The sequence below is a fragment of the Dasypus novemcinctus genome, chromosome 23 (assembly GCF_030445035.2).
Source record: "Dasypus novemcinctus isolate mDasNov1 chromosome 23, mDasNov1.1.hap2, whole genome shotgun sequence".
Lineage (NCBI taxonomy): Eukaryota > Metazoa > Chordata > Mammalia > Cingulata > Dasypodidae > Dasypus > Dasypus novemcinctus.
In genome coordinates this window covers 69741341-69763447 of record NC_080695.1, presented here as the reverse complement: position 1 = coordinate 69763447, position 22107 = coordinate 69741341, and the positions used below count along the sequence as shown (strand labels likewise).

Sequence of the window (22107 nt, the reverse complement as noted above, 5' to 3'; positions counted from 1 at the left end):
AATTCAATCTCTTTACTAGTAATTGGTTTGTTGAGCTCTTCTATTTCTTCTTGAGTCAATTTAGGTAGTTTGTATCTTTCTAAGAATCTGTTCATTTCATCTAGGTTGTCTACTATATTGGCATGCAGGTATTCATAGTATCTACTTATAGTCCTTTTTATTTCAGCTGGGTCAGTAGTAATGCCCCCTGGATAATTCTGCCTCAGGGTCTCCCAAGCTGTGGCAGGTGCTGGAGTCATCAAAGTTTCTATTGAGGCTGGGGGATTATTGCTTTCAAGTTCACTCACATGGTTGTTTGCAGGCCTCAGTTACTGACCACTTGGGTTTCTCCATGAGGCTCCTTGTCAAGGCAGCTTGGGAGGCGTGGTGCCATTCTCTTGGTGGACAGCCAGCAAGTGATATGCTAGAGCCAGCTCATAGAACATGTGCCAATGGCTGGCATCTTTTCCTAACTCTTCATTCAGTAATGTTATACTAGTTAGCCTGAAATCAGTCATGGTGGGAATATTTGCATTATGAAAACCAGCAAATGGGACAAACCACGGCTTTTTGTGCAGAGAGCCTGTTCTTAAACATTTATTAGCACACCACTGGCCATTGTTGATACCTTCAGTGGCTCCCAAGTTTGCCCTCCTGGCACTGCAGAGCACAACTCTTCTCTCCATGGCCAAAGAAAGCAGAAAACTTTCCCTCAGTGCCCAGCTAGATCCAGCTACTATTTCTTTTTTTTTTTTTTAAGATTTATTTATTTTTATTTAATTCCCCGCCCTCCCCCCCACCCCGGTTGTCTGTTCTCTGTGTCTGTTTGCTGTGTCTTGTTTCTTTGTCTGCTTCTGTTGTCGTCAGCGGCACGGGAAGTGTGGGTGGCGCCATTCCTGGGCAGGCTGCATGTTCTTTCGCACTGGGCAGCTCTCCTTACAGGGCGCACTCCTTGCACATGGGGCTCCCCTACACGGGGGACACCGCTGTGTGGCATGGCACTCCTTGCGCGCATCAGCACTGCGCATGGGCCAGCTCCACACAGGTCAAGGAGGCCCGGGGTTTGAACCGCGGACCTCCCATGTGGTAGACGGATGCCCTAACCACTGGGCCAAGTCCGTTTCCCCCAGCTACTATTTCATTGCCCTTTTATATTAGGAGCTAAGCAAAGCTTTTTTGTGGACTAACAGTTACTATTTTTCCAAATTGACTTCTGAGTCAGCTAATGAAAACAGCCACCACAAACTTCTCCAATTCCATCCTGCCAAACCCGGGTAACTCCTAAGCACATGGAAGTCAGATGCCAAGCTGTGAAAGCTTTTTGTCCATACTGTGAAAACTCTCCTTCTGTAGCTTTCCATTTGTAAATGGTCAAGTTGCTGGCCTAAGACTCTAAAATAGAGTCAGAAAGTAATATCAATAGCTGTTGCATTGAGAATGGCCTTTCACATATATTTATATGGAATTTCCAATGGACTCAGCCTCCTCATCTGATCAAGGAGCGGGAGTTCTGATGGCAGAGCCATGCACTAAGCAGAACATATTTATTTCCCCGTAATCAACCAAGCATTTGCAGCTACTTTGACAGCTGGCAATTCAATATTTTAGTTTCACATGCCGGAATGGTGTTTCTAATACATCTGAGTCACTTTTTTCTTGCTTCAGAAAATTGTTTTAAAAAGACAAACAGCGTATCATTGTCTTTTACTTTTTCACTGAGTATCTACAGGCAAATCCAGAGTGACTCCGCAAATCTAATGCCTCAAAAGAAAGGCCGAGAAGTGCAGATGTCTTTTGAGCAAGAGCCTTACCTACAAGAAGCTTTTCATAACTGTAATATTGGAGCCACTCTTTTGATTTTGCTTTCCTTGTGTTCTCACCAGGTAATGATGATTCTGACATCGATATCCAAGAGGACGACGAATCTGACAGTGAATTGGAAGAGAGACGACCGTCAAAGCCGCGCACGGCCATGGAGGTGCTCATGCAAGGTAACAGGCTTTCTCTGGCCACCCTTCTCACGCACGTTCTCAGGAGCACCACAGCAAGGGCTGCATCGGGCCACTTGCTGTCCAGGCCACAAGTGTCTTATGAGTGGCCCCTTGAAGTGGTCTTTGCTCCAGCGCTTAGCTGTCCTGTCATTTATCAGCATTTGTCCCTTAAACTGCTCAGTGGTGATCTTTGTTACCAATAACGTGGTACCAAGAATAGCGGTTTCATGTTTGTGACTTGGTGTTTCTCACACAGGCCTCAGAAACACACTTCCTATGCCACCAACCCATATTCTGCCCATTTGGGGTCCTAAACTGTTCTCAGTGCAGTTGAGCCCTTATGGCCAGAGTACCGCATCAAGAGACTTACCTGAGCCTCTCTGTCTTTAAAAGGTGTTCTTCTCATTGCAAAAAAGTCAATAACCCAGGGTGTTCTCATCTCCCACTCAGCCCATTCCCCACCCTTTTAATAGGGTCATGGCCAGTGGCCTGGGGTTGTGTCCTAATGAGTTGTCTTCCCACACTTGTGTGTACTCATATAATCCAACTTAGAGAGAGCATCACATTTTTTAAAAACCTAACTGGTATCAGGCTATATATATAATTTTTTATTTTGATTAAGCATTTTGGAACTCTTCCAATGTCAGTAAAATATAGATCTACTTCTTTCTTTTGGACAGCTGCATCGTGTTTCATAGTATGGCTGTGCCAATGACATACTTGGGCATTCTCCTATTGATGCACATTTAAGATAGCTCTGCTCTTTTCCTGCAAGATACCTCTTTCTTCATATATGCAAGTAGTTCTTTAGGTTGTATCATTAAAAGAGGAATTCTCGGGAAGCAGACTTGGCCCAGTGGTTAGGGCGTCTGTCTACCACATGGCAGGTCCGTGGTTCCCAGGCCTTCTTGACCCGTGTGGAGCTGGCCCATGCACAGTGCTGATGCACACAAGGAGTGCCGTGCCATGCAGGGGTGTCCCCCACGTAGGGGAGCCCCACACGCAAGGAGTGCGCCCCATAGGGAGAGCCGCCCAGCGTGAAAGAAAGTACAGCATGCCCAGGAATGGCATCGCACACACACAGAGCTGACACAACAAAAAGAAACACAGATTGCCGTGCCACTGACAACAATAGAAGCGGACAAAGAAGAACACGTAGCAAATAGACACAGAGAACAGACAACTGGGGTGGGGAGGGGGAAGGAAAGGAAGAGAAATAAATAAATCTTTAAAAAAAAAAAAGGAATTCTCAAAGGTTATATACCTTTTTACTTTAATAGCTAGTACTAAATTGCCCCATATTTATGTCTAAGCATATTTATTTGTCTACCACCTGTTAGTTGTTTTTTCTTGTTGTTATCGTTGTTGTTCACCTGTTAGTTTTTGAAGCTAATACCATTTTTTATACACATAATAAATTTAAGGGGCAAATCCTCTTTCCTTCATTATTTCATATTAACTTTTGTTATTAAATGCTTTCTCTTAAAAAAAAATTGCTTTCCCCTTATTCTAGGCTCAAACTATCTTCACTTATTAATTTGTTTTTCTCATAGCATAACTGTATGCTCTGCTTTCCTGTTTCTTCATTTTATTTTCTAACAACTTAGTTACATAAATAGAGGCTAGACATTATGAATCCCACTCTGCAGGTGCAAGGGTACCAAAGGGTCTGTGGTTGGCACAGTGTAACTCAGGAAAGTCACAGGTTCTCCTAAGTGCTCCTGCTGGCCACTCAGCCTGCAGAAGGAAAACTGCACATTCCAGTCCCCAAAACTATAAATAAGTACTTCAGCCAAACACAAGGTTTTGCCTTTTATCTAATAGAAATAAAATTGCAAAAATAGCACCCACTTGCCTATTTCCAAGCTTGGCCTGTCGGGCTCCTCTCTGAGCTGCCCTTGCTGCCTTTCTCCCGAGTTCTGGACCTGGGGACACTCTTGTACTTTCTGAGCCTTGAGGTGCCAGTCCAGCTCTCCATCTCCACTCCATGAAGGACCACTTCTGAGCTTTCATGGAAGCAACACCCAGACAATAAAGATGAACTAATTGTAATCCTTGAAGTTTTTAAAAAATTTCTTTGTAATGCTCAGACATAGATCTAAGTAGAAGTGATTTCACTTGGTCCATAAAGGGAAAATATCTTTGTCAACAGATAACATACTAGTTCAGCTAATTGAACTAATACGGGCCTCAGTTACTTTCCCTAAAACCTTTACGGGCCTCAAAAATTTAATATAGAATTACCATATGATCCAGTAATTCTCCATTTGGGAATACCTAAAGAGAATAAAAGCAGGGTCTCAAAGAGATACTTGTACACTGATGTTCACAGAAGCCTTATTCACAATAGCCAAAAGGTGGAAACAACCCAAGTCTCCATCAACGAATGAATGGCCTCAGTGTCTATCAACAAAAGAAATGTGGCACTTAAACATGGGAATATTATTCAGCCATAAGAAAGAATGCAATTATGAGACATGCTGCAACTTGGAAGAACCTTGAAAACATGATGCTCCTGAAATAAGCAAGGCACATGTGGACAAAAATTGTATGCTATTACCTAGATAACTAGAAATAGCAAATTCACAGAGATAGAAAGGAGATTAGGGGAGTAAGGGGCAGGAGAAGGGGGGAGTTTGTTTTCACAGGATGTAGGGTTTTTTTTAATGATGACTTTTGCTTCTATTTTTTTGCCATTTTCCTTATTTCCCCAGAGTGGAAGTACAGATAATCCATTGCTATTAGTTGACAGTTCTGATTAATTGGGCATTACTTAAGTAAATTTTTTAGCATGCTTCCATTTGTCTTTCCCAGCTTTCTAAGGAAACCAAATCCTGAAAACCGTTTCCTGCCTTGTTTTTGCAAGTCAAGTAGATTTTCATTATTTCTTTATGCTTCTGTTCTCAGGAAGACCCAACAAGCGCATCGTGGGCACAATGCAAGGTGGAGACTCTAATGATGACGTGAGTTCGCCCCACTCCTTGAACGCTCTGAGCTTTCCAGTCTTGTGCTGGCTTAGGCGGGATTAACGGAGGTGCTGCTAGCAGCCAGGGAACCTTCTGGTCAGCTTGATGCAAGGTGGCGATCTCAGGCAGCCTGTTACTTTACTTGTGGCAGAGTTTCGCCTCCCCAGGAACTTAGCTGTTTCCTTTGCTTGTAGATGGCTCATTTCTTTTCTTTTCGAATGAATGCGCTTGCCCTACTTTTTTGGCCTTCTCATTTCTCTTTCCATTCTCACTTTCCAAAGATGGAAGCAGCACCAGCTCACTTAGGTAAATGCAAGACTCTCAGCTCCAAGAAGCAGGTTGGTTTTTTAAAAAAGATGTGTTTATTTATTTATTTCCCCCCTCCTCATTGTTTGTGCTCACTGCTCTCTGTGCCTGTTTGTTGTGTGCTCTTTGTGTCTGCTTGTCTTCTTTTTTAGGAGGCTCTGGGAACTGAACCCAGGACTTCCCATGTGGGAGGGAGGTGCCCAGTCACTTGAGCCACATCCACTCCATTTCTTCTCTCTCTCATTGTGTCTCTTCTTTGCATCAGCTCACCGCATCAGTCTGTCATGTCAGATCGCTATCTTGCTTGTCTTCTTTAGGAGGCACTGGGAACTGTGAGAGGCAAGTGCCTAACTGTTTGAGCCACATCCACTCCCCCGGGTTTTCTTTTTTATCTTATCCACTTATTTATGTCTAAATGGAAGGATTTGGCAGTGCGCGTCAGGTGTTGGAGGAGCGGAGGTGGTTGGTGCATCTGTGTGTCCTGCAGGGCAAGAAGCCACTCAAAATGGACCTCACCCATGAGTGGTGAAATTAGCTAGAGCTGCAAAGGAGGAGGGGCCAGAACACTGAGCCAAGAGAGAAGCAAGGTTGTGGCTGGGGGCCCATGGGATGCCCGGACTGTAACCTAGGAATGAAGGGATGCTGCTGCGGAGCAGGGCACAGCTGCATTCTGGGCAGGGAGCACCGAAAGGAGGTGCCTTCAATACTGGGGCCACAGAAGCTGGGCAAGAGGCTGAAACTTCAGGCTGCCAGCACCTTGGGCATCACTGAGTGGGCGCCTAAAAGGAACTTCACCAAAATAGGAAGGCAGGAGCAGCGCTTGCCAGCATTGGGTAGTAGTGCTGCTTGGGCTGCCACTCCAGCCACCGTGCCTCACCACGGTCCCTGGCGGAGCTTCTCAGGCCAACAGGCGAGGCTGATCAGACAGGCACAAGCCACAGCTGGGCTCCGTCAGGAACGCGCGGTTGAATGCCCACTGTGTCCAGAGCCTGGTACCAGCAGCTACACAGAGCTAGAAGCATGGGCCTTAAGGTCTTGGACAAAAGATGTGTTTATTAAGTGCCAGTAGTGTCCACTGTTAGAGACGCTCCCGAGAGGGCACAGTCACTGCTGTTTTCTGAGCAAGATGCACAGAGAAGATAAGGCCTTGAGCTCATAGAGGACAGTCTTTAGAGAGTCAGATAAACCACCTTAAAAAGAAGGTTTTTTTAGGGAGCGGATGTGGCTCAAGTGATTGAGTGCCTGCTTTCTACATGGGAGATCCTGGGTTCGGTTCCTGGTGCCTCCTAAAAAAAGAAAAACAAAAACAACACATAAAACAAATGAAAAAATCAACTCAGGGGAGCCGATGTGACTCAGTGTTAAGTGCCAGCTTCCTACATACAAGGTCCTGCGTTCAATCCCTGGCCCTGGTACCTCAAAACAACAACAACAGCAGCAAAAATGTTTTTTAACAAGGTAAGGAATGGATAGGTAATAGCTTCTATCCCTCAGCTTACCTGTCTAAGGCAGAAATAGAAAAAGTCTGGCTTGGGAGCTGGTGATGCTTGGAAAGCACTGTGTATATGCGCTTTTCGTAGGATTTTCTTGATCGTTTGCATAGCTTTCTGCTTTTCAGAATAAATGCTTGAGTTTTAGTTTCTCTCTTTTCTGTCCTTGTTATTGTCACTGGTTTATTTTAAGGAAGCTCATTCCCACACATTCCCCCTAGGCCAGAAGGTGTGTCATTTATATCTTCACTCAGTCATTCAACACATGCTTACTGAGTGTCTTTTTTGTGCCAGGGATTGTTCTGGATTGTGGGGAAGAGAGCAGGAATAGAAGCAAAGCCCATGCCCTGGTGAAATTTATCTTCCAGTGGGAGGGGCCAGCAGCAACCAAGGAAATTTGTCAGGGGCCATAAGTGATCAGAAAAATAAAGCAGGCTAAGGCCAGACAGATAGGAACAAGGGAGCACAGTGCTATCCTTCGACGGGTCTGGGCGGTCTCTGGTCAGGTGACATGCCCCCCGAATGGAAGGAGGGAGCGAGCCACATTGGGAGCTGGGGGAGGGGCGCCCTAGGCCCGGGGAATGTGGCTCAGGTGTGGAGGAGCCAGGGTGGCTGGTGTCTGAGCAACCTGGGGAGGAGCAGGAGAGGTGGCAGGGCCAGGGGCACGGAGCCTCGTGGGGTGTGGCAGGACCCTGGCTCCTTTGGCTGCCACAAGGAGGCAGCAGGCGTGCCGGGAGAAACCAGGTGGGGGGCGATGGCAGTCGTCTGGATCAGAGCAGATGCAGCCTCAACTAGCATGGTAGAGGTGCAGGTGTCAGGAGGTAGTCAGGGTCTGGATGTGCCCCGGGCAAGAGCCATCCAGTTTTGTTAACGGATTGGATGTAGGTATTAGGCAGAGAGAAATGAGGGCTGCCTCGATTTTGGCCTCATCACTGGAGGCATGGAGCTCTCATTTCCTGAGATGGGCCAGACTGGGGGAAGGGGCTTGGGGGGCAGATCAAGAGTTGGCTTTTGGACACATGAACTGTGAGTTGCCCGTGAGATCACCACGTCCAGTACTGAGCAGCCAGTTGGAAACTCAGGTCTGGAGTCAGCGGACAGGTCTGAACTGGAGCTGGAGGCTGGGAGCACCCTGTTTAGACAGTGTTTCAGCCATGGGGGTGGATGTGATCGCAGAGCAGGGGAGAGGAGAAAGGGGCAAGGGGCCAGGTCCTCTCCCCACCCCAAGTGCAGAGTCAGGAAGATGGAGAGGGTCCTGCACGGGAGACGGAGCAGACGCTGGCTGTGAGGTGGAGGGAGAGCTAGAGAGGAGGGTGCCATGCAGGGCAGGAGGAGAAAGGAGTCCAAGGAAGGGGGAGTGCGGCCTGTCGGGGGCAGCGCCTAGATCGAGTGAGACGAGGGCTGAGTGAAAATTATTGGATTTGGAACTTGGGGATTTGCTAAGAGCAGTTTGGGAGCTTGGGGGAGGGTGAGGGCCAGATTAGAGCATGCTTAAGAGGAACAAGAAGGGAACAAGTGGGGACAGTAAGTTCCACCACTCAGGGGACATAGAAATGGGCAAAATAGCTGAAGGGGAAGGTGGCATTAAGAGAATTTCAGGACCTTTTTTTTGGCTTTGTTTTTTTTAAAGAAGAAAATTGTAGCATGTCCATGAGCTGGTGGGAATGATCTCGTGAGGGTGACCAGACACCCTGGTTTACCTGGAGCTGAAGAGGTTGTTGCTGGAACACAAAGTGGCAATTTTAAAACCAAGAAAGTCCCAGGCAAACCAGGGGCAAGTTTGGTCACCCTAGCTCTGGACGATGGAGAGTGTTTCTTTTACTTTGCTCCTTACGCTCATTTCCTGTGTTCCTTTCCCTCCTTGATCTAGCAGAAGACAAAAATAAGCCTCCCTTTCCCTCCATGAGTCCTGCCCTTCTTGCTCTCCCACAGTGGGCATCTGGGCCCGTAGGAGCAAAGCTGCACCCAGGAGCAGGGGGCTCCTGAGACGTCAGCAACAAACCCAGCCCCTGCAGGGCCAAACCTGGATTGCCATTGGTGTCCAGAGGTCCCTGCTCAGCTGACCTTTGTTCTGTGTGTTTTCCAGCAGCAGTCCCATTCTTAGGCCTCTCCCAGCCTAGCCAAGCTCTTGCTTTCCTATGGGCGTGTTGCTACTTAATGTGCTTGTACCCCCAGAGCTACTGGTAAAAAAGTGAGGTAAGATCTCTGCTAAGAAGATGTTAGTAAGAAGATAGGACCCAGCATTGCCTCTGCTTTCTTTTTTCTGTAGGAAGACTCCGAGGACAGTGAAATTGACATGGAAGATGATGAAGAAGATGATGACGATTTGGAAGATGAGAGCATCGCACTGTCACCAGCTAAGCCCAGTCGAAGGATCCGGAAACCTGAACCCCTGGACGAGAGTGACAATGACTTCTGATGCTCTTGCCAAAGGACCCAGGCAGATTAGAATCCTCAGATTGTAGGTAAACAAGAAATTAGAAGTTTAGGAAGGTAACCTATCTTGTTTACTAAGCCAGCTGCACTCCTTGTTACTGAAGCAATGCCTGTTTCTGCTGCGGCACCTATGTTTGTATTCCATGAGCTTAAACAAAACCAAGGTGAACCCCAAAGACTATTTGTTTGCTTTTTTACCTCCTAAGACTCAGGAAGTGCATACGTTCACAGTGATTCACAGCCACAGGACAAAAATTCAAGGAGAAGTAAGAGCCAAGCGCTCTCTTGAGTCTTGGCTTCTGTTATTACATCTTTCCTTTCAGAATCAGGAAGACAGACCTAGGGCTAGAATGCAGCACAAAGGCTGGTTTTAGGGTAAAGCAGATTTGGCTCAACTGATAAAGCATCCACCTACCACATGGGAGGTCCCGGGTTCAAACCTAGGGCCTCCTGACCCGTGTGGTGAGCTGGCCCGCATGCAGTGTTGATGTACGCAAGGAATGCCGTGCCACTCAGCGGTGTCCTCCGCATAGGGGAGCCCCATGCGCAAGGAGTACACCCCATAAGGAGAGCCACCCCGCATGAAAAAAGTTCAGCCTGCCCAGGAGTGGCACCACACACATGGAGAGCTGATGCAGCAAAAGAATGCAACAAAAAAGAGGTGCAGTTTCACGGTGCTGCTGACAAGAATACAAGCGTACACAGAAGAGCACATAGCCAATGGACACAGAGAGCAGACAACTGGGGGGAGGAGGGGAGAGAAATAAATAAAAAATCTAAAAAAACAAAGGCTGGTTTTAGGAATTTGAGAGGAATATCTGGCTTTTTCATTTGCATAGGCTAGAACATTTATTCTACATGAGCTTTTTTTTTTTAAAGATTTATTTATTTCTCCCCTTCTTGTTGTTTTGCTCTTGCTGTCTGCTCTCAGTGTCCATTCTCTGTGTGTTCGTCTGTGTCTGCTTGTCTTCCCTTTATTTTTTTTTATTTTTTAAAGATTTCTTTTTTTTTTTTTTTAAAGATTTATTTATTTATTTAATTTCCCCCCCTCTCCTGGTTGTCTGTTCTTGGTGTCTGTTTGCTGCGTCTTGTTTCTTTGTCTGCTTCTGTTGTCGTCAGCGGCACGGGAAGTGTGGGCGGCGCCATTCCTGGGCAGGCTGCACTTTCTTTTCACGCTGGGCGGCTCTCCTCACGGGCGCACTCCTTGCGCGTGGGGCTGCCCCACGCGGGGGACACCCTTGCGTGGCACGGCACTCCTTGCGCGCATCAGCACTGCACGTGGCCAGCTCCACACGGGTCAAGGAGGCCCGGGGTTTGAACCGCGGACCTCCCATATGGTAGACGGACGCCCTAACCACTGGGCCAAAGTCCGTTTCCCAAGATTTCTTTTTTATTTCTCTCCTTCCCCTGCCTCCCCGGTTGTCTGTTCTCTGTGTCCATTTGTTGTGTATTCTACTGTGTCCACCTGCATTCTTGTCAGTGGCACCAGGAATCTGTGTCTCTTTTTGTTGTGTCATCTTGCTGCGTCAGCTCTCTGTGTGTGCAGTGCCACTCCTGGGCAGGCTGTGCTTTTTTCACATGGGGCAGCTGTTCTTGTGGGGCACACTCATTGCATGTGGGGCCCCCCCACACGAGGGACATCCCTGCGTGGCACAGCACTCCTTGCACGCATCAGCACTGTGTGTGGGTCAGCTCACCACATGGGTCAGGAGGCCCTTGGTTTGAACCCCTGACCTCCCATATGGTAGGCGGATGCTCTATCAGTTGAGCCAAATCCGCTTCCCTTTTCTTCTCTTTAGGAGCACTGGGAACCAATCCAGAGTGGCAGAGAGGCGCTCAATCTCTTGCGCCACCTTCGCTCCCAGGTCTGCTGCATCTCTTATGTATGTCCCTCCTCTCTGTCTCTTTTTGTTTCGTCACTTTGCTGTGCCAGCTCTCCACGTGGGCCAGCACTCCTGCATGGGCCAGCATTCTGTGTGGGCCAGCTCTCTGCTTGGGCCTGCTCACCACACGGGCCCACTTGGCTTCACCAGGAGGCCCCAGGAATTCAACCCTGGATCCTATATGGTAGACGGGAGCCCAATCACTTGAGCCACATCTGCTTCCCTAAATAAGCTTTTAATTCTAACCTTTGCTTTATCATGTAATCTTTCTGCTGCATGCTCACAATACCAAATTTTAAATGAATTTTACTAAGATTTTGATCATCTGAAAGTTAGCTAAGTATGTAAAAACTAGTTTTCCTTGAAAACCACACAACAGAGGCAAGTTCCAGATTATAAATATTTCTTTTTCTCCCAGAAAGCTGATGTTCCTCAGGGAGTCAGACTCCCCCTTGAAGACATGTTCATGTTTCCACTGCATGTCTAATGGAAACTCTGCTAGGCTGGGTTGAGTTACCCTTCAGAGATTCTAAAGCCCTGCAATGACAACTTCCCACCAGCCAACATTTCTCTAAAGAAGCTCTTTCTTGTCTAAAGCATGGTAAAAGTTTAGTCTACCACAAAGGAAAAGGAAGCAGGTTTCTTGCATTTTGCCACCAGGGCATCTTGAGATCTTCAGGGATGAAGCAAATGCAGGAAAAACTGTTGAACACATTCGTGTTTCTGATTTATAAAATAAGCCATAATTGAATTGGACAGAGTAGCACTAGAAGAATTTCCCTGTTGTGAAATGAGAACGATGGATGGGTAGAGTTTGTGTGTGTGTGTGTGTTTATGTTTTTTGAGTGTGTGTGTGTGTGAAAAGCACAGAACAGTTTTTACTTATTTTACAAATTATAAGGTCAAGCAACTTCTATTTTAAAAAGGTACTTAATACCATATTTTTATAATACTTGAAATTCTAGTTTCTTATTTGCACCTACCATGTATAAATATATACTTTTCTCACATAGAAGAGTCCACAGGTCAATATGATACCTGTAAATTTTAGGAGAATATGTGACAATTTCTATCTTGCTGTTTTTCTAAATTTTACATATGACATAACCCTGTTTTAAACAAACTGAAAAGGAAATAGATGTGTTGGGGAGCCATGGTAACTGTATCAGATGCCATGGCATCTTCTTTGATGTTATAGCTTTGCTTTACCTGAGTCTGACCTGACTTTTGTTTTTTAAAAATACAAAAATGTAAAAAACAAAGCTAATGAACAGAAAAAGGAAAACAAAGAAAAGGAAAGAAAAACACACAGAAACGTACTTATGTTTTCCTATGTGATGCTTTCTTGTAGTGGTCTTTCACATGGAAACCCACGCTGATCTATAAATTATGCATTCACAGATATAGTCAGCCACTCCTGCAGCTCCGCAGGATGCATGATTATTGGTTAACTGACTGCACAGTCTCACAGTGGTACAGTACTTCCTTGCTTGAGCAGTTTCTGTCAATAATGGAGTTTCAAATACTTGATCATAGTTATTGATATATTTTGGTTATTATAATGGATCCAGAAGTCACATATGTGAAGTCCTTATGACCTAGTGCTCATTTATTTTTGGCCAACCAGTAAAACACAGACCTCAAGCCCCAGAGAAGAATGCATGATTAGTTAAATGAAAAACTAGCATTTAAATCATTGCTGTTGATTGACTATGGGATTATTTGCTACGGATATGCTGCCTGTTTCTTAAATCTTCCATTCACCAAACATTTACTGAACACCTTCTTTGTCTAGCCACTGCTAAATACTGAGGAAGTCTAAGATAATCGAGTTTTAGTATTGTCCATTATACTTTGACAATCGTAAGAGAAAAAGATGATTCAACATTATATTACAATGTGAAATGTGCAAAGTAAAGGCATTTGTAATGTTCTATGGAAACCCAGAGTAAGGAGCAGCCTTGCCTGGAGGAGTCAAGGAAAATGTCTGTGAAAGTCAGGTTTGAGCTGGCTCTTAAAGTCTGAGAAGGACTCTATCAGATGGAGAAGATCAGACATGGCATCATGGTGGGGCAGGAAGTCCCAGCCTAAATGTGCGAAAGCACAGAGCTAGCTGTTGGTGTCCATAGCCTGTTTGGAAATGACAAGGAGCACAGTATGGCCAAAGTTGTCATGTATATAGTGAGGGAGTAATAGAAGGGTCTTGTTTGGCATGCTGAGGAATAGTTTGATTCCAGGTAGCAGTTAGCAACCTCCAAAGATGAGGCCTTCTCAGAAAAATCGTTCTGGCGCTATAGAACAGAAACTAGAAAGGATAGAGAAGTTGCAGGAAGGCTGGTTAGGAAGCTGTTTGGATGTTGCAAGAAAGCTGTTTGGATGTTGGTAAGGCAATAAAGAATGCCAAAAGAGATTCTCCGAAGGAGAATTTATGGAATCTGAGGCCTGCTTATATGTGAGAGGTAAGTTGAAAAGAAGGAGAAATTGAAGGTGGAAGAGCATTCTAGTTTGGCCAGTTGTTACCTGAAAGAGATTGAGAGGAGGAAAAGCAGGTAGGGAAGAGAAGGTGGGGGGAAGTTTTGTAATATATTGAACTTGAGATGTCAGTCAGACATCCAGGTGGTAATTTCCAGTAATCATTTGGAAATATGCAAACAGGGAAGGCTTCCAACTATACCTGGTGAATAAAATGCATTAGTTAATCTCTGTCCCCTCCTGAAATTCCCCTGAGAGAGAAGAAATGTTAATGGGGTAAATCCACAATGATTAAGAGAATTGGAGATGAAGCTAAAGTAAGTGAGACAGCAACAATTTTTTGGAACATAAAAAACATGGAGAGAGCCCACATCTGATGTTGGTCAACCAAGATGGTGGCATAACTCTTTGAATAGCAAAAACTGGCAGAGCCATCTTCCTCAAATTCTGGAAAACCCTTAAAATGCCCTTCCCTCATGGTGTGGTGTGGAGCTGGCCTGGGCTCCCATTGTGGGCCCCTGGACCTGTTCCAGAGGGAGCAGAGTAACTCCTATGTGGATACTGTGGTACCTGTATGTTTGCCAGTCATTCACATGACAGCCTGAAAGACTGAACCAGGAATCTCATCTCTTGCTTGCCCTCCCAGTACTTGCCCTCTTGGCAGAAGCAGCTTGTAGACAGCTAAAACAGTGTAAGAAACAAGTCAAGGTGGCCTGGGGAAAAGGATTACTGGCTTTCACACATACAATAGGGCACCTGGGAGTGGGGAAGAGTCTTATTTCATAGGGACATCCAAATTCCTTTAAAGAGGGGAATTGCTCAGACCATAAGCAAATACAAGCCTAAGACAAATGCAGTCTTAAAAAAGACAGGGCCGGGAAGCAGACTTGGCCCAGTGGTTAGGGCATCCTTCTACCACATGGGAGGTCCGCGGTTCAAACCCTGGGCCTCCTTGACCCGTGTGGAGCTGGCCCATGTGCAGTGCTGATGCGCACAAGGAGTGCCCTGCCACGCAGGGGTGTCCCCACGTAGGGGAGCCCCACGCATAAGGAGTGCGCCCTGTAAGGAGAGCTGCCCAGAGTGAAAAGAAAGTGCAGCCTGCCCAGGAATGGTGCCGCACACACGGAGAGCTGACAACAAGATGATGCAACAAAAAGAAACACAGATTCCCGTGCCGCTGGCAACAACAGAAGCGGACAAAGAAGACGACACAGCAAAAAGACACAGAGAACAGACAACTGGGGTGGGGGTGGGGTGGGGGGGGGAGGGAAGAGAAATAAATAATCTTAAAAAAAAAAAAGACAGGACACTGTACTTCACTTTCTTGATAGGTGGGTTAAACTCTGAAGGAGAGCACCATCCAATGCACAGCCAATTTACAAAGACTGTGAAAGGTGTTTTTTTGTTTTTGATTTTTTTTTTTTTTTGCATTGGTTGGTTGGTTTTTATTAGGTTCTGGCACTCAAAGAAATAATGGTCATATCACTAGCTGGATGCAAATTTTAAGGAACAGATTGCTCAGGTACTAAATCCCAGAGTTAACATATTAAAATATTAAAATGTACAGTGTGCAATAAAAACTTTCAAGACAAACAGGAAATGATGGCCCATCTAAAATAATAAGATAAAAATGCAGAAACCATTAACAAAGAAGACCAGATTTTGGACATAGCAGATGATGACTTTTGAAAAAATCTTTTTCAGTGTGCTCAAGGAGATAACAGAAAACATGGAGAAAGAACTAAAGGATATCAGGAAAATGATGAACGAGCAATATGAGAATCCTGATAGAAAGAGAGACGTTTTTAAAAGGAACCAAATAGGATTACTGGAGTGGAAGGCTACAATTACTGAAATGAAAAATTTCGTAGAAGATTTCAGCAGCAGATTGGAGGTGGCAGAAGAAAGAATAAGTGAACTTGAAGACAAGGTAATTGAAATGATTCTGGCTAGGAAAAGAAAGAGAATGGAAAAATGTGAACTGAGCTTAAGAAATCTGTGGCATACCATCAAGTATACCAATATATGCATTATGGAAGTCCCATAAAGATAAGAAAGAAAGGGACAGAATAATATTCAAATAAATAATGGCAAACACTTCCCAAATTTAAAGAAAGATGTGGCTTAGAGCTGTGTACTCAAGAAAACATGTTCTTAGACATAATCAATTCCTGTGGATATGGAGCCATTATAAATAAGATATTTTCAAGATGTTAATTCAGTTAAGGTGTGGCCCAAATGAATCAGGTTGAGCTTTAATCTTGGATTACTGGAGTCCTTTATAAGGAGAGGAAAGTTAGACAAAGTCACAGGGAGGAGCCAGAAGCCAAGAGTCAGTGGAACCCAGAAGAGAAAAGAGAAGCCAGGGGAGGCCACCATATGCACTTCCATGTGACAGAAAAGCCAAGGACCAAGGATCACCAGCAGCCAGCCCCAGAACACCATAGTCTTCCAGAAGAAAGCATCACTTTGATGATGACTTGATTTTTGGACTTCTCCTAGCTTCAAAACCATGAGCTAATAAATTCCCCTAGTTAAAGACAACCTATTACATAGTATTTGCTTTAGTAACAAGGAAACTAAAACAATACACACACATTCAAGAATCCCAATAAACCTCAAATAGGATAAACTCAAAGAAAACCATGCCCAGACACATAGTAGTCAACTTGTCAAATGCCAAGGAGGAGGAGAGAGTTCTGAAAGCTGCAGGAGAAAAGTAACATGTTATGTAAAAGGGAACCCCAATAAGATTGTCAATTTCTCATCAGGATCCATGGAGGCAAGAAGTCAGTAGGACAAAATATTTCAAGTGCTGAAAGTAAACAATTGCCAACCAAGAATTTTATATACAGTGATATTGTCTTTCAGAAATGAAGTTTAAAAAAAAAAGAATAAGAAAATTTAAAAAGGAAAACAAAAAAAATGAAGGCGAGGTTATGACATTCCCAGATAAGCAAAAGCTGAAGAAGTTCATCACCACTAGACCTGCCCTGTAATCAGTGCTAAAGGGAGTTTTGCAGACTGAAAGGAAAGGACACTAGACAGTGGACTGAAACAGCTTAAAGAAACAAAGATGTCTGGAAAAGGTAGTCATATGGCTAATTATAAATGCCCGTACTATTTGTTTTGTTTTTTTGTTCGTTTGTTTTTTTTGGTATGTAACTCCACTTTTTATTTCTTACAGGTCCTAAAAAGCAAATGCATAAAAAAATAATGATAAATCTATGGTTTTGGACATACCATGTTAAAGATATAATTTATAACAAGTACAACAAATGTTGGGCAGATGGAGGAATATAGGAAGAGTGCATGTGTATGCTATTTAAGTTAGGTTGGTATCAAATCAAACATGATTGTTATAGATAAAGAATGTTATATTTAAGCCCTGTAGTAACCATAAATAAAAATATCTGAAAATATGTACAGGCAGATGAGAAGGTTCTCATCAAATATTACACTACAATAAATCAAATAAATATGAAAGTAGGCATGAATGGATGAGTTGAGGGGAAAAAAAGGTGTAAGACTTATGAAGACCAAATAGTAAAATGAGAGAAGAAAGTCCTGTATTATCACAACTAGGTTTGAAAGTGCAAGGATGGAAAGAAATATACTATGCAATTAGTAATCACAAGAGAGCTGGGGTAGCTATACTAAAGTCAAATAAAATAGACTTTCAAGTAAAAAAACTATTTTGAGGGAGAAAGAAGATAACTACATATCAATAAAGGGGTCTATTCAATAATAAGATGTAACAATTATAAATATATATGCACCCAACAGCAGATCACCAAAATATCTGAAGCAAATATTAACTGATTTGAAGGGAGAAATAGATTGTTCTACATTAACAGTAGGAGACTTCAGTACACCACTTTCATAACAAAAAGAACATCTAGACAAATGAGCAATAAGGAAATTGAAGATTTAAATGAAACTATAAACCAACTAGACCTAACAGCACATATAGAACACTTCACCCAACAGCAGCAGAATACACATTCTTCTCTAGTACATATGGGTGGTCATTCTCCTGGATTAGGGTCACAAAATTTAAAAATATTGAAATCAAACAGTGTATCTTCTCTGACCATGACAGAATGAAGCTAGAAATCAGTAACAGGGAGGACTGGAAAATTGACTAGTACATGGAAATTACACTCTTAAACAACTAATGAGTCAAAGAAAAAATCACAGGATAAATTTGGAAATAACTTGAGGCAAATGAAAATGAAAATACAACATATCAAAACTTGTGGCATGTCTCAAAGGCAATGATGAGAGAGCAGTTTATAGCTCTAAAGGCTTATATTAAAAAAGAAGTGAGATCTCAAATTAGAGACCTAACCTCACAACTGGAGTATCTAGAAAAAGAAGAGCAGACTAAACCCAAAGTGAGCAGAAGGAAGAAAATTAAGATTAGAATGGAGATAAATAAAATAGAGAATTAAAAAAAAATAGAATCAATAAAACCAAGAGGGGAAAAAATGAGAGCTGGTTCTTTGAAAAGATCAATAAAATTTAAAAAATCCTTAGCAAGACTGACAGAGAGAGGACATAAATAAGTAAAGTTGGAAATGAAGGGGACATCACTACTGACCCCTTAGAAATGAAAAGGATTATAGAAACACCTATAGGCCAACAAATTAGATAACCTAGAAAAGTGGGCAAATCCCTAAAAATATAAAAAACTACTTACACTGACTTAAGAAGAGGATCTCAACAGATTAGTAACAAGTAGAGAGATTGAATCAGTAAAACAGAAACCTCCCAACAAAGAAAAGCCCAGGACCAGATGGCTTTACTGGTGGATTTTATAAAAAATTCCAAGAAGAATTAACGCCAATCCTGCTCAAACTCTTCCAAAATATTGAAGAGAAGGAAACACTTTCTAACTCATTTTATGAAGTCAGCATCACCCTAATACCAAAGCCAGAGAGTTACCACAAGAAAAGAAAATTACAGATCAATATTCCTTATGAATGCACATATAAAAATCCTCAATAAAATTCTAGGATACTGAACCAAACAGCACGTTAGAAGAATTATACATCATGGTCAAGGGGGATTTATGCCAGGTATGCAGATGGTTCAACATAAGAAAATCAATTAATGTGATATACTACTTTAATAGAACAAGAGGGGAGGAGAACATTCTCTTCTCAAATTACACAGGAAAGGCATTTGACAACTCCAGCACCCCTTCTTGATAAAAACACTTCAAAAATTAGAAATAGAAGGAAACTTCCTTAAGTGATAAAGAATGTATATGCTAACACCATACTCGATGGCGAAAGACTGAAAACATTCACTCTGAGATCAGGATCAAGATTAGGATGCCCACTATCACCACTGTTATTCAATATTGTATTGGAAGTTCTAGCCATTAGGCAAGAAGAGGTAACCAAATTGGAAAGGAAAAATTAAAAAATGATGATCTATATATGACCAAATATATAGAAAATTCTGAAAAATCTACAGCAAAGCTACTACAGCTAATAAACAAAATTCAGCAATATGGTAGAGCACAAGATTAACATGGAACAATCATGACTGTTTCTATACACTAGTAATGAACAAGCCAAAAGGAAAAAAAAAAAGAGGAAATCAAGGGAAAATTTCATTTAAAAAGAAATTAGAGAAAAGAGCCAGGCGGGGAGGGCCGCGCGTTGGGGCGGGCGGGCGAGCCCCCGGCCAGCCACCAATAGATCGCGGTGGGAGGAAGCGCCAGGGCCAGCCGAGCCGGCTCCCAGGCCGGGCGCGGGCGAGCCAAGCGCCGCCTCCAAGTTCCGGGAGCGCCTGCGGCCAAGCCAGAGACTCTCAGCACTTCCCGCCGCGGGATGCGGGGCTCGAGGATGAAAAGCAAGAAAGGTGTTGTTGCAGCGTCTGGCAGTGAGACTGAGGATGACGACAGCATGGACATCCCCTTGGACCTCTCTTCTTCTGGTGGCTCAGGCAAGAAAGAAGAAGGGGCAACCTGCCCAAGGAATCTGTTCAGATTCTCCGGGACTGGCTGTATGAACACCGATACAATGCTTATCCCTCAAAAATGTTGTCTTGATTGCCGGGGTGATGGCAAGAGTTGAATTGCATTATTTTATGTGGGAGGAGGGGCACCCGGCTTGTCTCAGTGGCAAACAGTGCGGCAAGAGGTGACACCGCCTCTGCCCACTGGGCCTAGACAAGGTGACCACGCCTGACTAGGCCTTTGCTGCTAACGGCTGGCTGGCACCGCCCTCCCCCTTCCTATCTCCCGCCTAGCCCAGCTCTCACTTCCCCTCCCCCCTCCCTTAAACCTAATCTCTTAGTACGCTGTTTGCCCAGCAACAGCTTACAACCACCTATCAGCTTAGTAACAGTGTCAGCCTATCAAGAGTTAGCACATACTCTACTGGCCAATCACTAGCCCAATGCCAGAACATTGCCTTATATGGAAACAGCATTTGCCCTAGCCAATCAGAACCCGCCACACCACTCCCCAATCCTATAAATCTGCATCCCCTCCCGCAATAAACCAGACTTGTGCCATCAGCCTGTCTCCGCGACTCCTTCCTGGGTCATGCGCCCTCCACGCCTTTGGAGCCCCCGAGGGAAGCCTCAGCGGCCGTACGAGGCTTTCTTCCCCATGCCAGGGACCCCTCTCGTCCCACAACGGGACCCCACTCGTCTCTTAACAGGGACCCCGCTCGTCCCACAACGGGACCTCACTTGTCCTGCAACAGGGACCCCGCTCGTCCCATAACAGGGACCCCGTTTCGTCCCTCAATTTTATATATTTTTTTATTAATATTTGCACATGGGATTACTAAAATGAAGATTCCTGTTACTGATGTCTTCGATGGAATACAGTCATTCCAAGAACTATAAACACAAAGCTACTGTAGAAACAAAGGGCTTTCTTTTTTAAATGTTTCTTGGTAGATTATTCATAATGTAAGATGGTTCCCAAGATTATGTGATCTTTTTTTCCTCCCCTACCCTTTTTTTGTTGATGTTTTTTCAGACTGTGCAATACTTAGAAAACCTATAGCATCTTCTCATTCCCATGTGGAACAGGATGCCCCACATACTGTCTAATTAATGTTCAATTTTTTTTCAAACAAATATGAATCTAGTTGATTGATGCCTTTTTCATAACATAATAAAGTATTTTCTTTACAAAAAAAAATTAGAATCAAATATCTAGGAATAAATTTAACTAAGGATGTAGAGAACTTATAAACAGAAAACTACAAAACATTACTAAAAGAAATCATAGAATACATAAACAAATAGGATATTCCATGCTTATGGATTAAGACTAAATATTGTCACGATATAAGTTCTACCCAAAGCAATTTACAGGTTCAGCACAATCACAGTAAAAAGACTAACAGCTGCCTTTTCAGAAGTGGGAAAGCCAATCAAATTCATATGGCCCCGAATAACCAAAACCATCTTGAAAAAGAAGAATAAAGTTGGAGGACACACACTTCCTGATTTTAAAACTTACTACAAAGTTACAGTGGTAAGAACGGTATGGTATTGGCACAAGGACAGACTTACAGACCAATAAAATTGAGCATTCAGAAATAGACTCACATCTATTGCCAACTGACTTTTTTTTCCTAGATTAATTTAATTTATTTCTCCCTACCCCCTCATTTGCATTTCCAGTGTCTTTCTGTTATGTGCTGGTCTTCTTTTTAGGAGTCATCGAGAATCAATCTGGGACCTCTGAGGTGGAAGGGAGGGGTGTAATCATTTATGCCACCTCTGCTCCCTGCTTTGTTGTATCTCTCACTCTGTGTTCTCCTCATGTCTTTTGTTGCATCAGCTTGCCATGCCTCCCTGTTTTGTTGCTTCAGCTTGCTGTCTTGCTTGTCTTCATTAGGAAGACACCAGGACCTGAACCTGGCACCTCCCATGTGGTAGGTGGGAGCTCAATTGCTTGAACCACATCCACTTCCCCTAATTGACTTTTGATTGACTTTTGCTAGGTCTACTCACTTGAAAAAGGAAAGTCTCTTCAGGAAATTGTGCTGGGAAAATATATATCCATATGCAAAGAATGAAAGTTGACCCCTACCTCACAGCATATACAAAAATAACTAAAAATTGATGTAAGACCTAAATGTAAAATTCCTAGAAGAAAATGTAGGAACTCATCTTCAAGACCTTGTGTTAGGCAGTGGTTTCTTAGACTTCACACTGAAAGCCTTAGCAACAAAAGAAAAAATAGGTAAATGAGACCTCATCTAAATTAAAAACTTTTGTCACCAAAGAACTTCATCATTAGAGGAAAAGCACAGCCATAGAATGGGAGAAAATATTTGATAAGAGTTTAATATCCATAATATTTAGAGAATTTGTTCAACTCAACAACAAAAAGACAACCCAATTTAAAAATGGGCAGAAGATTTGAAATGACATTTCTCCAGAGAAGATATAAAAATGGCCAAAAAACATAGAAAGATGCTCAACATCACTAGGTACTAGGAAAATGCAAGTCAAACCACAATAAGATACCATTTCATACCCACTAGAATGGCTACCATAAAAGAACAAAAATAAGTGTTGGAGAAGATGTGGAGAAATGGGA

At 43.5% G+C, this 22107-nt stretch overlaps 1 protein-coding gene across 4 annotated transcripts in view; it reads left to right on the top strand.

Moving 5' to 3' along the window:
• The window catches only part of CLUAP1 (clusterin associated protein 1), a 47493-nt gene extending 26799 nt beyond the window's left edge, over positions 1 to 20694 (top strand). The window contains exons 10-14 of one of the 4 annotated variants that reach the window (XM_071211418.1): positions 1863 to 1970; positions 4878 to 4933; positions 5218 to 5274; positions 9002 to 9197; positions 10968 to 20694. In XM_071211418.1, coding sequence (XP_071067519.1) covers positions 1863 to 1970; positions 4878 to 4933; positions 5218 to 5274; positions 9002 to 9151 — 371 coding nt within the window. In that variant the 3' untranslated portion in view covers positions 9152 to 9197; positions 10968 to 20694. Of the gene's footprint in view, positions 1 to 1862; positions 1971 to 4877; positions 4934 to 5217; positions 5275 to 9001; positions 9345 to 10967 lie in introns of those variants that run through there. The other 3 variants (XM_071211419.1, XM_004474340.4, XM_004474342.3) reach the window with 3 other exon arrangements.
• Positions 20695 to 22107: the final 1413 nt, after the last annotated feature.